The sequence below is a fragment of the Leucopleurus acutus genome (assembly GCF_964270905.1).
Source record: "Leucopleurus acutus genome assembly, chromosome: 15".
Classification (NCBI taxonomy): Eukaryota; Metazoa; Chordata; class Mammalia; order Artiodactyla; family Delphinidae; genus Leucopleurus; species Leucopleurus acutus.
In genome coordinates, this window is record NC_139157.1 from 32,878,699 (window position 1) to 32,901,576 (window position 22,878).

Here is a 22,878-nt window from a genome sequence, read left to right on the forward strand (position 1 = left end):
GACAACAAGCAACACGGAGCCGTTAAAAGTTTCTGAGTAGGAATGTATGCTCAGAGCAATAGTCCAGAAGAGGAATTGGGCAGCTGTGTGGGACGAAAAGGAGGTATCAGTTGACTATTGTAATAGTATGAGCCAGAGAAAATAGAGTTGTAACCTTAGGCAAGGGCATTGGAAATGAGAGGTTTGGGTTCAAGAGATGTGGAGGAATAAGACACGTTTCAATGTTTCAAGAAGCACTTCAAAATATTAAAGTAAAGAGCTGATGGAGTACAACTGTCAGCTATAAGCAGTGTACTAACAATCCAGGTTTAAAAGACAAGTCTTTCATATGATAACAGAATGGAAAACACTAATACGTTATGGATGAACAGAACTGTTTCAATTCATTGGAATTTGGAGAGTTCATTTTCCAACATTGCTTAGTAAGTCACTGAAGCACATCAGCAATATCAGGACAGGTGATGAAGCAGCATTTTCCAAGCTAATTATACTTCATGCATATTTATAAGCATCACATCTGAGTTTCTGGGCTGTGTCTACAGCATATGTGAAATATAAATGAGGTTCTTAGACTTGCAAGATATTTTGTTACTTGCTTTTTAGAGACTGTATTTTTATAAATAAGTTCTTCTCTGTGTATATATACATATATGTATTTATAAATTATCTAAAACCTTTTATTATATCACACAAAATAGGATCTATTATTACATGTAGGTTGCTATATGTTTTATTAGCTAATAATCACTTATAGAAAATGTGAGATAATTTAAAACATCAGAGAAGGAAAGATACAGGAAAAAGTAAAATGATAAAGTCTACAAAGATTTAACAGAGGCTTGGCACTTAATTGGCTTTTAATACATGTTAGTTTTCTTCTTCCTACTATTTGTTAAGTATTCATAGTGACTTGTTTAGGCACCATGTCATTGACTAATAGATGAATGAATTGACTGATTTACCCAATAAAAGTTTTTAGCTCTCTCAAGCACCAGAGTAAGCTCTGATTATTCAAAGATCGAAAGACTCTGCCTTCTCTAATGGAACTGGAGTGGAGAGACAAACCAAAAAATCCTCATAAAGAAAATGATGATTGCCATAATGGAGTATGGAAATATCTAAGTGTTTTGTTGTCAGAGGAGGCTCTCTTAGGGGGAGGAGATGTGCAGGTGAGACCTAAAGTTAAGTTTATCAGGATGGTATACCCACACCCCACTGATGTATTATTTAAATAAGCAAATTTAAAAGTTATTGTTTATATTTCTTTCTATATTACATTTTTATTATTTTTTCTAAATGTTCCTCTACTAACTTCTTTATTAGAGATAAATTTTCTGAATTCATTGAAAAAGTTGGTGCTAAGGAGAGATGCATAATTGTTTTTGTTTATTTTTGTTTTCTAAAGAAAGTACTAGCTGAAAATTCATCAGCGTGGTTTATAGCCTATTCCATTACTTCCTCTTTATGAACTAATTTATTTTAGAAGACAAGTCTTGCACATTTCCAATGGGGATAATGTGTCAAGATAATATGTGACTTAGATGATTTTAAATTCAATATCTTTTTAATAAAGAAAACTGTTCAAAATGTGCAGAGGTATATGTAAGGGCTGATAATTAGCTGCAGTGTGTTTATGTAAAATATTTATCAGAAGAAATTTATATTTGGGCATGTTAGGCTGTTGTTAAAAATCGGGGAAAAATTTCTTACTATAATAAAATAAATTCTTAGAAGAAATGGTGGAATGTAGCCCTATATACATTTTAAAAGACATAACTTTTGAGAACACTGAAAAATGTGCAAGTGATGTTACTAGATATATTAAGCTACAAAACAGTTATGTAAAAATTACCCATTTGTACAAAAGCTATTTGCACAGGAAAAAGTATGGACAGATAAACAACATTATAAAACTCGTTGTTTGTGGTTGGTGAGATTACACACATTTTAGATTTTCTCCCTCTTGCTTGTCTGTATTTCCTATTTTGTTTTATAATGGACATGAACTGCTTTTGTAATAATGGAAAAGATCATACACAATTTTTAAAAAAGAAAATCATTGTGTATTGATTTTAAAGGTGTTTTAATATAACCCATATTTTAAAAATCGACAGGATACTAAAATGAAATTATGAATCAAAAACGAGTTCAGAAAGAACCCAAAGAATGACTTTGGTCAGAAATCTGGTGAAAGACAGGTTGTAGATCCTAGCATTGCGTAATATCCTAAAATGGGACAGGGGTTAGATGAGTCTCTGGAGGACTGGAAGCAACTGAGCACACAAAGGAGACCAAGGGATGAAACAGAAAATCTCCAAAACTACTCATGAGAATTTAGAATTCATGACTGCGAATTTGCAGCTTGAGAACACCAAGAAAGACAATTGAGAGAGGATTTTAAAGTATATAACTAATTGAGAACAGGTTTTCACCAGTCACAGCATGAGAGCCATTGCTCCATCACCCTTGGGTGCCACTGGCTTGCTGCTGACAAGCTGTTGAGGGTAGGATGGGTGGGTACCACAAGGAGTCTTGATTTTGAGTACAGACAATGCATAAAGGTCTATTGAGTTAGAAAACCTCCTCAGAGGGCTTATTGCTTTCTTTCCATTTAATGTCCAGAATCAAACTCAACATGGCAATTTCAAATCTTGATTATTCACGTATTTATTATTGTATTTATTCCTACTGGTGGAAATCTCAAATACCAGGTCTGAGAGCATTGCTGCCTTGAATAAAATTAGTTTAAATTTATATTGCATTATAGCATCACCCCAAAGAGTTTCTGTGTTGCTGACTGATGTAACAAACTCTTTGATTTCATTTTTAACACTTTATGCCCTCAATTTTTAAATACGCCAAATTCTGGGTAATCAAATAGAAGTTTGTTATTCTGCTTCCAATAGATTTTCTTAAAGTTATTGACGCAAATGAGTGTATCACGTACCAAGAAAATCACTAAAGTCAGCTGGCTTGATGAATACCGTTTTCACACACAGATTCAATATTTTTCTATGTAACTTAGATCCTCACTGACTTTTTCATATTTGTTCTTGTGTGAATCAGTTCTTATATAAGTCACTGAATTGCTGATGGAGAAAAAATGTTCACCAGTTTTATTGACAGATTCAATTGTCATACCTATTATGGATTATACTATTTCTCCATTAATACCACACTGGTACAAACTTTAAATCCCAATGATTATAGATATTAATAAGAAGTCAAAATTACTGTTTGAATGACTCCTAAGTAATCACTGGCAGAATAAAATACAAGATATATGAGAGTTAAAGTTTAAAACTTGACTGACACTATATTATATTGGGCCTTTTGAATGCAATGTGTATTCTGCCAATATTTGCACACTTCTTTATGTAGGAAATAAAAACTCAAAATGACCTTGCAAGTATTCTTTATGTATTTTGATTCATCCAATTACACAAAGCAAATATTAAATAAGACAGACTGAAAAGACGATATGACCACATTTCTAAATAGATACTCATTAGAAATACCTTAATGTTTACTCCTATTGTAAGATTCACAGTGTTTAACTATGTGATGTATTGACCAATAGCAGTGATATCAAAAGACTCTGGCTACAGATTAGGAACCAAGATGGCAGAGTAGAAGGACGTGCTCTCACTCCCTCTTGCGAGAACACCAGAATCACAACTAGCTGCTGGACAGTCATCGACAGGAAGACACTGGAACTCACCAAAAAAGACACCCCAATCCAAAGACAAAAGAGAAGCCACAATGAGGTGGTAGGAGGGGCACAATCACAGTAAAATCAAATCCCATAACTGCTGGGTGGGTGACTCACAGACTGGAGAACACTTATACCACAGAAGTGCACCCACTGGAGTGAAGGTTCTGAGCCCCACGTCAGGTTCCCAACCTGGGGGTCTGGCAATGGGGGAAGGAATTCCTAGAGAACCAGACTTTGAAGGCTGCTGGGATTTGATTGCAGGACTTTGACAGGACTGGGGGAAACAGAGACTCCACTCTTGGAGGGCACACACAAAGTAGTGTGCACACCGGGACCCAGGGGAAGGAGCAGTGACCCCAGGGGAGACTGAACCAGACCTACCTGGTAGTGTTGGAGGGTCTCCTGCAGAGGCAGGCAGTGGCTGTGTCTCACCGTGGGGAAAAGGACACTGGCAGCAGAAGTTCTGGGAAGTACTCCTTGGTGTAAGCCCTCCCAGAGTCCACCATTAGCCCCACCAAAGAGCCCAGGTAGGCTCCAGTGTTGGATTGCCTCAGGCCAAAGAACCAACAGGGAGGGAACGCAGCCCCACCCATCAGCAGTCAAGGGGATTATAGTTTTACTCAGCTCTGCTCACCAAAGCAACAGTCAGCTCTACCCACCACTAGTCCCTTCCATCAGGAAACCTGCATAAGCCTCTTAGATAGCCTCATCCACCAGAGGACAGACAGCAGAAGCAAGAAGAACGACAATACTGCAGCCTGTGGAACAAAAACCACATTCACAGAGAGATAGATAAGATGAAAAGGCAGAGGGCTATGTACCAGATGAAGGAACAAGATAAAACCCCAGAAAAACAACTAACTGAAGTGGAGATAGGCAACCTTCCAGAAAAAGAATTCAGAATAATGATAGTGAAGATGATCCAGGACCTCGAAAAAGAATAGAGGCAAAGATCAAGAAGATGCAAGAAATGTTTAACAAAGACCTAGAAGAATTAAAGAACAAACAAACAGAAATGAACAATACAATGACGGAAATGAAAACTACACTAGAGGGAATCAATAGCAGAATAACTGAGGCAGAAGAACGGATAAGTGATGTGGAAGAGAGAATGGTGGAATTCACTGCTGCAGAACAGAATAAAGAAAAAAGAATGAAAAAATGAAGACAGCATAAGAGACCTCTGGGACAACATTAAATGCAACATAATTCGCATTATAGGGGTCCCAGAAGGGGAAGAGAGAGAGAAAGGACCCAAGAAAATACTTGAAGAGATTATAGTCGAAAACTTCCCTAACATGGGAAAGGAAATAGCCACCTAAGTCCAGGAAGCTCAGAGAGTCCCATACAGGATAAACCCAAGAGAAACACACCGAGACACATAGTAATCAAACTGGCAAGAATTAAAAACAAACAAAAATTATTGAACGTAGCAACGGAAAAACGACAAATAACATACAAGGGAACTCCCATAGGGTTAACAGCTGATTTCTCAGCAGAAACTCTACAAGCCAGAAGGGAGTGGCATGATATACTTAAAGTGATGAAAGGGAAGAACCTACAACCAAGATTACCCTGCAAGGATCTCATTCAGATTCGATGGAGAGATCAAAAGCTTTACAAAGAAGCAAAGGCTAAGAGAATTCAGCACCACCAAAACAGCTCTACAACAAATGCTAAAGGAACTTCTCTAAGTGGGAAACACAAGAGATGAAAAGGACCTACAAAAACAAACCCAAAACAATTAAGAATATGGTCATAGGAAGATACATATTGATAATTACCTTAAACGTGAATGGATTAAATGCTCCCACCAAAAGACAGGCTTGCTGAATGGATACAAAAACAAGACCCATATATATGCTGTCTACAAGAGACCCACTTCAGACTGAGGGACACATACAGACTGAAAGGGAGAGGATGGAAAAAGATATTCCATTCAAATGGAAATCAAAAGAAAGCTGGAGTAGCAAAATCATATCAGATAAAAACGACTTTAAAATAAAGAGGGTTAAAAGAGACAAGGAAGGCCACTACATAATGATCAAGGTATCAATCCAAGAAGAAGATATAACAATTATAAATATATATGCACCCAACATAGGAGCACCTCAATACATAAGGCAACTGCTAACAGCTATAAAAGAGGTAACTGACAGTAGCACAATAATAGTGGGGGACTTTAACACCTCACTTACACCAATAGACAGATCATCCAAAATGAAAATAAACAAGGAAACAGAAGCTTTAAATGACACAATAGACCAGATAGATTTAATTGATATTTATAGGACATTCCATCCAAAAACAGCAGATTACACTTTCTTCTCAAGTGCGCACAGAACATTCTCCGGGATAGATCACATCTTGGGTCACAAATCAAGCCACAGTAAATTTAAGAAAACTGAAATCATATCAGGCATCTTTTCTGACCACAATGCTATGAGATTAGAAATGAATTACAGGGAAAAAAATGTAAAAAACAGAAACACATGAAGGCTAAACAGTGCATTACTAAATAACCAAGAGATTGCTGAAATAATCAAAGAGGAAATCAAAAAATACCTAGAGACAAATGACAATGAAAACACGACGATCCAAAACCTATGGGATGCAGCAAAAGCAGTTCTAAGAGGGAAGTTTACAGCTATACAAGCCTACCTCAAGAAACAAGAAAAATGTCAAATAAACAATCTAATGTTACACCTAAAGGAACTAGAGAAAGAAGAACAAACAAAACCCAAAGTTAGCAGAAGGAAAGAAATCATAAAGATCACAGCAGAAATAAATGAAATAGAAACAAAGAAAACAACAGCACAGAGCAGTAAAACTAAAAGCTGGTCCTTTGAGAAGATAAACAAAACTGATAAACCATTAGCCAGACTCATCAAGAAAAAGAGGGAGAGGACTCAAATCAACAGAATTAGAAATGAAGAAGGAGAAGTTACAACAGACACCGCAGAAATACAAAGCATCCTAGGAGACTACTACAATCAACTCTATGGCAATAAAATGGACAACCTGGAAGAAATGCACACATTTTTAGAAAGGTATAACCTTCCAAGACTGAAGCAGGAAGAAATAGAAAATATGAACCGACCAATCACAAGTAATGAAATTGAAACTGTGATTAAATATCTTCCAACAAACAAAAGTCCAGGACCAGATGGCTTCACAGGTGAATTGTATCAACCATTTAGAGAAGAGCTAACACCCATCCTTCTCAAACTCTTCCAGAAAACTGCAGAGGAAGGAACACTCTCAGCTCATTCTATGAGGCCACCATCACCCTGATACCAAAACCAGACAAAGATACTACAAAAACAGAAAATTACAGACCAAAATCACTGATGAATATAGATGCAAAAATCCTCAACAAAGTACTAGCAAACAGAATCCAACAACACATTAAAAGCATCATACACCATGATCAGGTGGGATTTATCCCAGGGATGCAAGGATTCTTCAGTATACATAGATCAATCAATGTGGTGGACCATATTGACAAACTGAAAAATAGAAACCGTATGATCATCTCAATAGATGCAAAAAAAGCTTTTCACAAAATTCAACACCCATTTATGATAAAATCTTTCCAGAAAGTGGGCAGAGAGGGAACCTACCTCAACATAATAAAGGCCATATACGACAAACCCACAGCAAACATCATTCTCAATGGTGAAAAACTGAAAGCATTTCCTCTAAGATCAGGAACAAGACAAGGATGTCCACTCTCACCACTATTATTCAACATAGCTTTGGAAGTCCTAGCCATGGCAATCAGAGAAGAAAAATAAATAAAAGGAATACAGATTGGAAAAGAGGAAGTAAAGCTGTCACTGTTTGCAGATGACACGATACTATACATACAGAATCCTAAAGATGACACCAGAAAACTACTAGAGCTAGTCAATGAATTTGGTAAAGCTGCAGGATACAAAATTAATGCACAGAAATCTCTTGCATTCCTATACAATGATGAAAAATCTGAAAGAGAAACTAAGGAAACACTCCCATTTACTACTGCAACAAAAAGAATAAAATACCTAGGAATAAACCTACCTAGGGAGACAAAAGACCTGTATGCAGAAAACTATAAGACACTGATGAAAGAAATTAAAGATGATACAAACAGATGGTGAGATATGCCATGTTCTTGGATTGGAAGAATCAATATTGTGGAAATGACTATACTACCCAAAGCAATCTACAGATTCAGCAATCTACAGATTCAATGCAATCCCTATCAAATTACCAATGGAATTTTTTACAGAACTAGAACAAAAAAATCTTAAAATTTGTATGGAGACACAAAAGACCCCAAAGAGCCAAAGCAGTCTTGAGGGAAAAAAGCAGAGCTGGAGGAATCTGTCTCCCTGACTTCAGACTATACTACAAAGCTACAGTAATCAAGACAATATGGTACTGGCACAAAAACAGAAATACAGATCAATGGAACAGGACAGAAAGCCCAGTGATAAATCCATGCACCTATAGTCAACTAATCTATGACAAAGGAGGCAAGGAAATACAATGGAGAAAAGACAGTCTCTTCAATAAATGGTGCTGGGAAAACTGGACAGCTACACTCCCCAACACCATACACAAAAATAAACTCAAAATGGTTTAGAGAGCTAAATGTAAGACCAGGCACTATAAAACTCTTAGAGTAAAACATAGGAAGAACAGTCTTTGACATAAATCACGGCAAGATCTTTTTTGATCCACCTCCTACAGTAATGGAAATAAAAACAAAAATAAAAAAATGGGACCTAATGAAAGTTAAAAGCTGTTGCACAGCAAAGAAAACCATAAACAAGACGAAAAGACAGCCCTTAGAATCTTCTGCTATCTTCTTTCCACAGCTTGATTAGGAAATTCTGGCACACCACTTGAGCCTAATTCTAATCAATAAAAAAATCCTACAAGGCATCTACATTCAAATAAATATTCATAGATGATCTCAAACTAAGTAGGGAAAGAAAGTAATTTTATTTTTTCTTTGAAATTTTCTTCTCTATTCAACTTTCCTATCTCTCTTGGCAGTGTATATATCTTGTTCATTCTGAAAATCTGGAGCATCCTAGCCTTTCTAGATTCCTAGTATCAATGTTTGGAGATGGCAGGGGGCAATTTACATTTAGTGATCAGCTACTATACACCAAGTATTACCTATATGAAAATCATGGAATATTACTTGTGAAATAGTGCAAATGAAATTCTCACGGAGTTATTCATGCTTCTGTCCCCTCGAGGTCTATTTTCAGCTTAAAATTTAATACTGGAGACATTATTTTCTGGTAAAAGGAAGTAGGAAGAGGAAAACACCACAGTCACTAAGCTGTGAAATGGTGGCAGCAGGCCATGGGAGCAGAATGCCCAGAGTAGAACGCAGGCAGAGATGCAACATCTTTCAAAGCCCCGGATGCTGCGGCTGTGCATTTGGCATCTGACCCAAAGACTTTTCTCCCTAATTATTTTAAGATTTTGTTTTCTTTTTCTCTTTAGTTTCTGTAGTTTAACAATGATCTTTCCAGGTGTGGACTTATTTTATTTATTGTGATAGGCTTCCTTAACTTGAGAAATCATATCATATCCTTCACCAGCACTTGAAAATTTTCAGTATCTCTTTTACTATTACTATTCCCCGTTCTCACCCTTTTCAACTTCTGGAACTCCTAATAGATTTGCGTTTCATTTTTACAATCTATATTCCTTGTTTCTTATACTCCTTTTATGTTTTACCATACTTGTTGCATTCTAGGCAATGTATTCAACTCTTTCTATTAACTCATTCTCTTTTCCTATATATTTTATTTTTAGAAATTTTATTTGCTTCTGTTACAAATTTCTGTAATCTTCTGTATTTTTTCTTTTTATCACTCTTTTCTATTCTTTTTAACATTTCAATACTTTTAAACACGTTTATTGTATATTCTCTTTCAGATTTTTGAATAACTTCAGGATCATGTTACATACTTTGCCTGCCTACCCTCTTTCCTACTTGATTATTTATACTGTATCTAAACAGACCACTTTCCTGTGTCCTTCTAGATGCTCTAGAGGTTGCAAGAACCAGGATCAGTTCCTTCCTCTCCCCATTAAATTTTTAGCTTGGAAAGTCTTGTACCATATGGACTTCAACCCATATATAAATATATACAGTATAAATTTGGACTTCAATCCACAGGCTTATGGTTTTAGCAACTTATGAGAGACATTTTTCACAACTGGAGGCATGAAAAGTAACAAGGCTCCTTGGCATGTTCTGGGCTAGAAGGAGTGTTTGTTGATGAGAACAATTGTTTCCAAGTCTCACGGTTTTGCATACTTTCGATTAGTCAAAAAAGACTCCTTCTTTTGTAGGTTTAGGATGATATCTGTGATGTCTTCTCTCCCTGCCTGGGCTTTAAAATCCCAGTCCCTAGACATATGATCTATATTTATGTTCCAAATTCATTGAGTCACCAAGCTGCCAGCTCTAGAATGTGCTATTCTGTTTTACTCTCGTTTTTATTTTTAGATTTTCTTCTGTTTCCTCTTTTTTTTTTTTTTTTTTTTTTTTTTTTTTGTGGTACGCGGGCCTCTCACTGTTGTGGCCTCTCCCGTTGCGGAGCACAGGCTCCCGACGCGCAGGCTCAGCGGCCATGGTTCACGGGCCCAGCCGCTCTGCGGCATGTGGGATCTTCCCGGACTGGGGCACGAACCCGTGTCCCCTGCATTGGCAGGCGGACTCTCAACCACTGCGCCATCAGGGAAGCCCCTTGTTTCCTCTTTATAAAATAAAGTATGAGTTAAATTTTGGGGAGTTAGAATTTACCTAGCATTTCTGTGAATTTCTCACATTTGGATGGATCTGAATTAACTCAGACTGCCATGTTATCAGAGCTCCCTGACTTTTCTTTCTAGTACCCTTATTTTCTATCAGGGTTTTTCTCCCCACTGATCTGTCACATAAGAGTGAATTTACAAAAATCCAATTTATTCTGTAGACTCGACCCTAAAGCAAGAAAAAACTCCTTCAAGTTTTCTGAAGAAAAAACTTCGAGTTTCTATGGATTTTTACTGCCCTCATACTAAGGAATCAACAGTGGGAAGTCACTTACACAGTTCACGTATTTTTAGGATCAGGTGTCTAAGGCTTTAAACTTACTTAATTTTAGGTATATTTTCCTCCTGTCTAATATTTTTTTCAGAATTTTCCCCCTCTCTTTAGTTCATCTAAAGCCTACATATCACTTACACAGCACTGTTCTTTACTACCTCTCACTATTATTGTTTCTATGAGAAAATGCATTACTTACAAATTGCGCTCACTTTCTTCTGTATTTTATATTATTTTTTCCTAGGTGTGCCTGAGAAAGATCATGCTGAAGATATTTAGACTTATGGCTCCCAGGAGTGATGGGTAACTGTAGCAAGTGACAGAACTTGAATTTGGAGAATAAAGAGGAAGACCACATTGTGTACTGGTGTTGAGAGCAAGTATAAATTCTTCTCAATTTCTAGTGCTGATTCTTAGTGAAGATCAGACTAAACACTGAGACTGAGACTAATTGAGAAAGAGGATTCTGGATTAGAGTGTTTTAAGGAATTTTGTTGGTGTGTGTTGGGATGGGGAGACAGAGAGAGAGAGAGAGAGGGAGAGTTTCAGACAATAACAATGATTGCAGTGTAAAGAAGAGGGTATAGAAGAAAAAAGAAATCTTCAGGTGCTGTGGGAAGTGAAAAAGTGATTCTTTTTTTTTTTAATGGAAGATACCTAGGGAAGGTGAGGACTGCCTACATTTTCTACACTGAAGTACATATCACAGAGCACATTCTATTCACCTTGACAAAGGGGGAGAGGGAGAAAAGAAAGAAATGAAGGAAGGAGGAGAACATTTCAGAATAGATGGAGATTGTGTGATTATTGTTGTGCGATGATTCTTCAGGATCTTAAAGAACCAGATCTAAGGAATCCATTCTACATTAGACTTCCTTTTTGTTCCTTCCTTTTGTTTGCTGTTTGGATATACCAGATTCAAGTGCAGAGCATCTAAGAACTTCCCAGTGAAAAGGGCAGAGGGTCTCATCTCCCAGTGCTACTGACACCGTGCCTATTGCCTCTGGTGGTCATCCCAAGGACCCAGCAGCACATGAAATCTACTTTTCATCTACTTCTAAAATCTGATCTGCTTGATAACATAGGTTTTAAGTTCACCTATGATCTGGAAACATTTTTTAAAGGTTTAATTCTCTGTTATTTTAGAGTCTGAGGACTTTTTACAGCATCAAAGCAATAAAGATTAGAAAAAAAATTACTGGATCTTCATATTCTATTTTCTAAACGGTGACATATTTCCTTTCTCTTTCTCCTTGTGCCCACCAATGAGAGGCACAAAATGAGATGTTATCTTGGAGATCATGTGTAGGGAAAACAATCTTTTGTACCAATAATATAATAATAGTATTTATCTGCCTAGCACTAATAGAAATACAGTGTTTTTTCATAATGTCTGTTCCTAAAATAGTATTTCATTTTGATATTTAAATAAATTATATATACAAGGGGCTGTTACTCTTCACATAGGAACTATACTACAACCTTGAATTGTTTATAACCTCCACCTGCTTATTATTTAATTAAAATAAAGGATCAACTTTTTTCTCATTCATATTTTCCTTTCAATTCCATTGTTGATTATGTGTGCACTACAAATAGGTAGACTTAAGCAGATTTTTAAAAGTGAAGTGGCTTTACAAATGCTGTCAATTATGCTTTGAGACTATTCCATATTCATTTGTTTCTTTTCCTATGGTATTTTCAATGTTTTTTTTCTTCTCACATTATCTTATCGTCCATCTTCTTCACAGTAGTAATTGATTGCTTTATTGCTTGTCTAATATGTCTTTTTTCTCCTTGTATAAATTCCTGCTGTGTTTCTTTGTCCTTTGTTTCTAATTCATTGAAAACATTCTTCCTGCTTTGCAGGACTAGACTCAAATGACTCTTTCATACACAAATAATAAACTTAATCTTACTCTTCTGTGTTTATCTATAGCTCTAGCAATAATATCAGCTCTAACATTTATGGAATGCTAGTACTATCTAGGTAATTGTTCAATTTAATGGTAAATATATTTCTTTTCCAGTATAATAGAACTATATTATAATGAATTATTAAAATTAAAACTTTATTTATTCTGTTCTTGAAACACGGTCCAACAAACTTTCTGGCCAAATCAGTCTTCTGTGTGTTTGTTGTTAGCCACTTAATATATCAGTGATTCTCTTTAGCTTTTACTTTGTAATTTTTCAGACACTTAATTATTTTTACATGGCTTATAGAGAAGGAATAACAATAACAAGGGGACATGCTGTAATGCAGTAAAACTTGTCCTAATTAAAACAAAAAACAACAACAAAAAACTTGTCCTAGCTCTATGTTTGAGTTTGGCTAGCCTATCATGTATAAGCATCAGTGTTGAGGAAAAGTGAATATTTCATGTTGGCATGAATATGAGAGTCCCTGAGTATAAAGTGATAGTATTAAATTTGGGTGAAAATCAACAGGTCTTTAACATAAAATGTTAGAAGTTCATAAAAATGAAGCAATGACAATAGTGAGGATTTTATTGGTACAAAATGTTGTAAATAGGTATGAAAAATGTCAATTAGAATGACATTCATTCATTTACTCACGAGTGTCTACTCTCTGTCAGGTACTGTGCTAAATGCTGAAAATGGTGATCCAATAAAACATGGGTCAGATGAAGATGGTGAACTTGAAGACTAGGATCTTTAAATAGATTTGAAAAATGGTTCCTTTTGAAAGGATAATTGAACATAGGGAAGTTTCTGTAATAACTGTGCCATGATTTTGAATAAGAAGTAAACAGAACATATGGTATTGGTAGAGCTCATTCCAGAGAAACCAAAACAGTACTAACTGCTGATGGAATATGATGCGTCATTCACCATGACCATAAAATAAACCTGCTAAGAGTGTGGCAAATACCTCCAATATCCCTGAAATCCATGAAAGCATCGTGCTCAATACCAAAGCAAAGAAAATAGGGATCTGTTTCTTCAACACCCACTATTTATGCATATTTCATTCACAGTCAAGTGTCCAATCAAATTCTTTTTCTCCTGAAATTCTGATGTATTTGGGGGATTCTGTGTGAAGCCAAAGGAGTAAGTGATGGTTCTGAACATTTTAACTCACCACGTGCTTCCTATGAAATGAAATTTGACCTGAAATAGTATTACCAAGGTTTATCACATAACTTGGTTACAAAATGTTGCTGTACATGTAAAGGAAAAAGATTTGTTACTATTGAAGATACTCAGATAATGTGCTATACTTAGAACCCGAAAACTCTAAAATATTAATTGCAAATTTATCTTGAACAATGACAGCAGCCAAAAGTAGCTTTGAAGGTAAACATTTCAACTGATAAAAACAGTATAATAGTTTAGAAATATATGATCTGGCGTGTTTGTAAAATGTGCACCTTATAATCAAACTTTACATAGAATCAATCTGTATGTGACTATAAGCACTGGTGTTAATTTCCAAGGCACTTTCTTACTGAAGACATATGGAATAATAGTGATAAATTTCCCTGTTCAGAGTCTTATGTTTGACTGTTTTTCCTTTGCGAGTTGGTGGCACAAACTATTTGGCATCTGCGATAATTTCAAGACCCTTATTAATAGTGGAAATTAGTAGGTGACTGAGAAAAGAGTTTTGCTATGACTGAGAATTTATTTAGGATAAAATTTAAAAGGAGCCTTTGAAAATAATACAAACCAAATATTCTAATTTACTAGCATTTTCCAGAGCTTTGAGAAATTTAGTTTAGGTACTTGTTCAAACAGATTGACTTCCATTCTCAGTACAGAACGCTATTTGTTTCTTACCAGTTCTGTGGCTTCATGTGCAAGATCTTTGGCTTCTTTGGCAATTTTCTCAGCTTTATCAATATAGTCCTTAATATTGCTGTAAGCTTTGAAGGCTGCAGTGGCATTGAAGGAGATGTTTTTGGCCTCATCAAGGATTCTGTTGGGATTGCCCCCAAAAAGAACATCAGAGCAGTTGGTGCTCAAATGAAGAACATCTTACTTATAACAAATATGGCTTCCAAGTGATCATGGTCAGTATAATTATGTTAATTCCAAACCATAGTGAGGTATCTACTAATTGTATTATATTGTAGTTTTCAGTTTAAACTCATATTCCTAAATAATTAAGCAGTGAAATGCTGCCAACATATTTTTAAGTACCCATAGCATCCTCCAGAAGTTTCTGCAACCATGAGCACCACGCAAGTATGAGCAGTGAGACGATTCTTTATGTTATTTGTGAAGCACGCACAGGTTTCAGAGCACTTGTTCTATATTATTGGAATGAAGTTCACAAAATCTCTTTAGAGTAAGTGCACTTCTCAGATGAGGCCAAATGAGTCTCAGTTAAATTGCTTGTCTCAGGTCACATGACCAACATGTCACTAATTAGCTAATTAAGGACTTGGAGCCTGCCTCTGTTGACTTCTAGCTTACTGCTCCATTTACCACCCTTCATGATAAATTAGCAAAATGTTAAAAAATGTTGTAAAATTGTTATAAAATGAATTGTATGTAAATTTTTTCCCAGGGTCTTCAAACATTAATATTTTCCTTTGTATCAAGAGTATTACACATGGAGTATATTAAATACAGATTCATTTAGGAAAATTATTCTTGGGGCTAATACACCTATTTTGTTATGACAACCCTGAAATTGTAGGGGAAGCACACCAGTTATACCTAGAAGGCTGTTTACGAGTCCAACACACCTCACCAGTTGCCCCCCCCTCACTGACCCGTATAAGAATCCCAGTTATAATGAGCTGTTATTTCACAGGGCAGTATGTAGTGCCTCCATGGAATTTGAAAGAAAAAACAGGACTTAAAGGCTATGTATGGAGCCACATTTTCAAAAGCCACCCTTTTAACAATAAATAGTTGGATTTCATTAAAAATATAAAACTGAAATTTGAAGCAGAATGTGTGTTTATACATTATTATTTAAAATGCTAATAAGGAAACTGCTGTGCTCTCCAATAAAGAACAGAAAATATTTTTTCTAAGTGTAGCCTAAGGCAATGTTCACTCCCCACCATGCCATACTTGAATCTACTTTTAACTCAGACTTTTGATGCTGCTCCAGTAGAGCTTTGCCCAGACCCTTCTAATTAGGCTTTTCCACAGAAAGGCCATGTAGCTCGTATGTGCATAATTACAAAAATCAAGCTTTGAAAGCAACTCTCTACCATTTCTGCTAGTCAAAACTTTTGGACAAGCGTCAAGATACATAGATATTTCCAACAACAAATGACATACCTATCAAGGACAGCAGATGAATCATTTAACTGAGCCGCATGGCTCTCAGCCTGGGACACCTTCTCAGCAAGCTTCCTGTCCTTTATTTCTTGGGAGAGGTCATCTATTTTACCTTTCAGATCCTCAGACAGAGGTGGCAATTTAGTTTGAATGTCTTCAACATACTGATATGTAGAGAAAAGAAGGTATTTTAAGTAAGTGAATCCAAGCCTCCTCTCACTTATTAATTTCTCTTGGAGATCTAATTATACACACTTAGGTTTTTATGAAACTTCAAATTTACTAACCTAGCAAAAAAGAATAGAAAATAAAAGCTATTATTTAATGATAGAGATTAGGAGATATATGAAGGCAATTTATACCAAGAAGAACCTGACAATCTTTTTAAAAAAATGCTACTTTGTAGCATAAATAATAGTCATTGGGATCTTTTACCCTATTTGCATTTCTATTACCATTCATCACCACATATCAGTATCTACTGCATTAGACAGCATGTTAAAAGTCTGTTTGTAGCTTTACATTTCTCTTTTAACTAATATTCTGTGAATATTGAAGCAGATTGTAAGTGCTATCCTAGGAACAAGAAATGCCCTTCATCACTGTGAAAAAAATACAGGTTGGTGTGAGTGTGTGAATACCCTCACCAGACATTCATGTCTACTGAGCGAATAATGTGAAGTCCTAATTGTTACCAATGGGTGAGCACGGTCACAATAGAATAAGGCAAAAATAACTTTATACCCACAAGAAACTAACAGTATTTGCTTATACTACTGAGATTTCTTATTGATTCCCATTTATGAGAGCTTGTATCATTATCATCTTTCTTTTAACTTTGGGTTTCACCAAATACTCACGTCTATGACTGAGTTGATTTCATCTGCAAGACGGTTGGCTTCATCAAGTATGTCAGTGCCTTCTTTTAAAGTGTCCTCAGTTTGTCGTTTGCCACTTTCAATAGCCTCCTTCTTTTTCTGTAGGACAGTATAAACAAAACATCAAAATGCCCTTTGGGGAAAACCCTATCCAGTCCTGTATTCCTGGCTTTCCTAAGCTGTCTGAACAGGGCTTTGCAAACAAGATATGTCATGTTGACTGTGAGACTACATGAGAGTGCTATAGACTACCCAGCCAGCCCTCCAAGAGTTACTTTATTTAAATACCTGTACAGGTACTTTCTTCCTCCTATTGTGAGAAAGTCATGCAAGAGAAGAAAAGTTATGTGATGGTAGCTGAGGAATTAAAAAATATTTTTAAAGTGAGATGCACATCCATTTTAACTGAAATGTAAGTACTGAATATGCATTGCTGAGCATGTGGTAGTACACTGAATTACATTGGAATGAGACATTAAATTCCAGAATCTATGTCCAAATGAATGTTTTGTGAGCATAAGTGTAAGCAGATTTATTCTATGGGAGTTCTGTAAAAATTGGAAGAAGTGGGATTTTATTTCTTTTTATTTCTAAAATAATTAATTAATTTTATTTTTGGCTACGTTGGGTTTTCGTTGTTGTGCGCGGGCTTTCTTTAGTTGTGGCGAGCGGGGTCTACTCTTCGTTGTGGTGCACGGGCTTCTCTTGTTGCAGAGCATGGGCTCTGGGCGGGCAGGCTTCAGTAGTTGTGGTGCATGAGCTTAGTTGCTCTGCGGCATGTGGGAGCTTCCCGGACCAGAGCTTGAACCCGTGTCCCCTGACTTGGCAGGCGGATTCTTAACCACTGTGCCACCAGGGAAGCCCAGAAGTGGGATTTCAAAGGAAACTTAGGGAAAGTACTTTCCAAAAAAAAAAGAGAAACTCTCACATGGAAGAATAGACTTAATGGACTGTTCCATAAAAAAGAGAGCAGACTCTAATTTTTCTTTGAAACTGACAGCTTGTCTCAAACCACATGAAACTCATTCCTAGTCTGTAAGAGTAAAATCAATGAGAAAGATATAGTGTTATTTCTCCGTTTGGAACATAATTTTGCCTTCTTTTTCTTTCTATTTCTGACTCATTCTTTCAATTACCTTTTTACCTGTGGATTTAACTGCATCAATTATAATTTTAAGCCTTTGCCACTTACGCTTTTTATATAAATAATAATGCTAGTTTATATATTCATTTAGATTTCAGTATGTGCCAGGTAGTTTATAAGCTTTTCTCATTTAATTCTAAACTAACACACGTCCTGTGTTTATTACCTTTTAAATGAATAGAAAATTGAACAAGTTAAGTGATTTACCCAAGGTCACACAGTTAGTACAGTGTAGTTAAGATTTGAATCCCAGTCTACCTAATGATAGAGCTTCGGTCTTGAGGTGTGAAAGCACTGACTTTCCAACTGTGGAAATCACACTTCTTATTTGCACTGGATAGTGCTAATTTCACACCCTACTTTCCCTACCTCTTCACCAACCACTTCAATCTGCTGCCAGTACACACATCTTATTCCTGCCTCTGAGCCTTTACAGTTGCAGTTGCCTTCACCATGTGCCCTTCCCCAGTTCCTTGCCTTGTTTCCTCCTCCATTTAGCTTCATGTAAAATGCTTATTCTCTCAATACTCAAAATATGGCCCATTGACCAGCAGCATTGGCATCACTGGGAAGCTTCTTAGAAATGCACAATCTCAATGCCTTTTTGGGAACTACCAACTCAGAATCTGCATTTAACAAGAAGCCTAAGTGATTGATATACACAATAAAATTTGAGAGAAATTGGTTTAGAACACAGCCTGGCACACAGTGAACACTACAGAATTGTTAACTATTATAATTACCTTATTTTCTTTTCCCTAGAACGCATTTATCTGAATTATATTTTATAGGGTGGCCATCGATTATAGAAACATAGATAATACGATTTTACTTTTTGTATAGATTGAACTATCTTGATTTCTTCTTCTAAGAGTTGCTAAAAGCACAGGCTATTTAATGATAATCAGACACCAGTTCATCACAAGATGCATGCATAGGGAGGAGAGGAAATGTACAGCCCATTGAGCTGGACCTAGTGGACGAAGGATAACATTTAATTCATCAGGCAATACACTGAGAACAAGTCACTTATTATGCATATTAGCCCATGCTCCAGACTTTATGGCCATATTATATTCTTATTTATTGGTTTAGTGACTATCTTTCTCACTATAATATAAATTCCATAAAACAGTCTTTGTATCACTTTATCTTCAGTACCTAGAAGAGTTTCCTCAATAAATAGTTCTGTTTGCACTGGTGACTCTTGGTTCATTCAACTACTCCCAGACCTGGCTAAATAAGAGAAATTTCATTCTCCCTTCACGAACAGCAAATGTAGAGGTAGTCCTGATGTTCCTGGTTATAAGGCATATCTTATTTTCCAAAGGTCTGACACTTTTATATAACTATCAATTTTAGCCCTTAGCTTTTTTTTTTTTTTTTTTTTTTGTGGTATGCGGTCCTCTCACTGTCGTGGTCTCTCCCGTTGCGGAGCACAGGCTCCGGACGCACAGGCTCAGCGGCCATGGCTCACGGGCCCAGCCGCTCCACGGCATGTGGGAGCTTCCCGCACCAGGACACGAACCCGTGTCCCCTGCATCGGCAGGCGGACTCTCAACAACTGCGCCACCAGGGAAGCCCTAGCCCTTAGCTTTTGTATGAACTGATTTAAAATTGACCCTGGACAGACATTCAAGAAACTTTCTTTAGCATGGCTTGTTTTCATTTATGAATCAAGCTAACAAAATGCTGTATCAATAGGAGGGAGAATATTTCCACCTATACGTGAGGTGAAGAGCTACATTCATTTTGGTTTCAATTAAGCAGTGAGTTAGAATCTTTATAAAAGCTCTCTTTGAGTCACTTTAAGGAATTCATTGTTATGCAAAGATCAAAATGTGCTTTTTTTTTTTTTAATCACACTGAAGCAGAAATGATCTAGGGATTAAAGAGATTTTCAGTGGTGGCTAGTTTCAGATTAGACACTAATGACATCTAGGTTTGAAACAAGGAAAGATGAAGGTTTGGAGCTCCTAAATATTGATAAAAGCATCGATATAACATTTATCTGTGTTTGCTTTATAGTACTTTCTTCATTGAGAAAGAACACTTCTGTTCTGTCTTGTGCCAGGTACTACGCTCTGGCCTGGAGATACAGTGGGCCAGAAGACATGTTTCTCATGGCTTTCTGCAGGGAAAAAAATTGAATGAATATATTAATGTATATTTTTAATGATGAGTGCTATAAAAATAAATAAAGACAGGGAATGGATAGAGAAGGATGTAGGATATAAAATACTTAAAGATAGGAAGCTTTGAGGAGCAAACGGGGTGCTCATGTTTAGAGAGAATTATTCTCCAAGTGTATACCACAAGCATAATTGTTAAGTGATTCTGATTAGATACCAAAGTTGTTGTAGTTCTACTTTTAACTTCTAATTAGATCTTAATACATTCCAGAGCTTTGTAAGTTTAATACTTTTTTTTTTTTTTTTTTTTTTTTGCTGAGGGGTGTTGCTGGGGGGTGGATTAAGAACTTACAAAAGTTATCTTCCTGTCTGTCTCTATCTAGCAACTCATTCTTCCCTTTCTTCTAGCTCCTTCCTGTTCAAGGTCATAATGGTAAACTTGGGGACAGACTGCTCAAAACACATTACTTTGCTTGATTGAATTGCTCATCTTCTCTTTGCCCCTCAGCCCACAGTTTCCTCTGCCTTTTCTCCATTGCTGGAAATGGCATTCTAACCCTGTCCCGTTCTAGAAAGTAGCATTCAAAGCCTTCTGTGATCTGGCTCCAAAGCCCCATTTTCAGAGCCATCTTCTGCTACAGACTTACGTAGCTTATGAACAAGTATCACTGCTCTATTCGACATTTCCTAAGATCATACTTGCAGAGCTCTGTGTTTCTGCTTATGCTGCTCCATCATTTCTATCAACTTCTATGATGCCATCATTTTGGTGTTTGATTCTCCCAGCCCATATTAATCACAGTGTTACGTATAATGAAAGGTTAAAATGCCTGAATTTTCAGGCAATCGTAAGTTCTCTGAGGCCAGAAATCATTCCTATTCAGCCTCTAACACCCTGGTTACCAATAGCATCTTGATAATGGTAGGTGTCTAACAGACATCTGCATATTTTTCCTGCCTGCTTTCCTAGCCTTATATCACACTATTTTCCAATACAAAACCAATCCTCCAGTTTACATGAACCACTCAGAAAGTCCCCCAGATATAATTTTAATCCATGACTCCAATATTTCAATTGCTTCTGATAGATTTCAGGATAAAACCAAATTCCTCAGCTTCGTTCTCAGAATGCAGTTCTCTTATAACTCAAGGTCTGGACCCTCTCTGTCTTTGTTGGCTTTCTATCCCCTCACTAGTTCACAGGCAGTCTTTATTCCAATCCTATCAAATCACTGACATTTCTCCAAAATGTCTATACGTTTGCATGTGTTTTTTCTTATTTCTGGAATGTTCTTCGTCTTCTACTTTGACTCACTAGAGCTCACCCTTCAGGACTTAGCATACGTGTCAAGTCCTCTATGAAGCCCTTCCTAAATCCAGGGGTGATTTCAGTGCCCTTCCTTTGCATACCTCCATGATAACTCCTGGAGTGTACAGACTGGTTTACTTGTGTGAGCCTCCCACTACATACAAGTCACCTGAAATCATCAGAGGTGGTGTTTTATTTTTTATATCAATATCAGTGTCTTTAAAGCTTAAGGCTGCATCTGAATCATGGGTAGGATTTTAAGAACACAGGTTGCTGGGCCCCACTCCCAGTTTCTGAGTTGATAGGTTTGGGGGGAACCTGAGAATCTGCATTATTAACAAGTGTCTGGGTGATGCTAACGCTGCTGTTCCAAGGACCACACCATGGGGACCAGTGCTCGATATACTCGGTTTTGGTTTAGTACATTTCCTGAACTTAGTAGGGGCTTGATAAATGTTTTTAATAATAAACATTACATGCTTACTTCCTTAAATTAAAAAAAATGAGTTGGGTCTTAATTATATCACCTTTTTGTGGGCACAGGCTCAATGAGTCATTTATTGAAAGCACAACGAATTACTCAATCAAATGGATACAACATATCAGTTCTTTTAAAATCTATATGTACATCAGATTAACCCAGGGGATGTTTTAGAATATGGACCCTGGACCACACCTCAGACCAGCTACCTCAGATTCTGGGTGGGAGCCCAGGGGATGCATCTGTTTAGCAAACTCTGAACAGGCGATGCTTTATTGGCCAGTCTAGCATCAACCTTAGCAATCAACCTTAATCAGCCTTGGCAAGCAACCTTAAATAAGCTCTGCCTTATTCATATTAATTTAGTCAGTTTATCTATTTATTCTAGTAAGTTTTAAACAAGCCTTTAGTTAAGCATCACGTGTAAAATGAAAATACAAGAAGGACAACTTACACTTCAATACTGACTACGTAAGCTCCAGGCTTCTCTAGGGGTACCCAAGAATGATGGCTCTTGGTTTTAAACACCACTAAAATGAAGGAATAGCTAAAAGCACCATTTACTGTGCCACTACAACTCTTCTTGAAATACTTCCCAGATGCTTATTATAATTTCCACACAGGTTATTTTAATTTCTTAAACTGTTGCCATAAAATGGAGTGGTGCACCTCCGGGTAAGTTACACCACTGGTGTATCACCGAGCAAGATGAATCATGCGGAAGCCTGTGATATGAAGGCAGCCTAGCATCCTGCCTAACAAGACAGTGCTTTTTCTTTAATATTGCCAGCATGTCAGTAGATTCCAAATTGGTTAAGATTAGACACATCAGTGAGTCTCCTCAATCCT

General features: G+C 36.7%; 1 protein-coding gene across 1 annotated transcript in view; it reads right to left on the bottom strand.

The window, feature by feature from the left end:
• Positions 1-22,878, bottom strand: part of LAMA2 (laminin subunit alpha 2) — a 603,102-nt gene that overhangs the window by 88,884 nt on the left and 491,340 nt on the right. The window contains exons 38-40 of the mRNA XM_082855622.1: positions 16,946-17,062; positions 16,086-16,249; positions 14,625-14,763 (exon numbers count right to left, since the gene is read on the bottom strand). Coding sequence (XP_082711748.1) covers positions 14,625-14,763; positions 16,086-16,249; positions 16,946-17,062 — 420 coding nt within the window. The remainder of the gene's footprint in view (positions 1-14,624; positions 14,764-16,085; positions 16,250-16,945; positions 17,063-22,878) is intronic.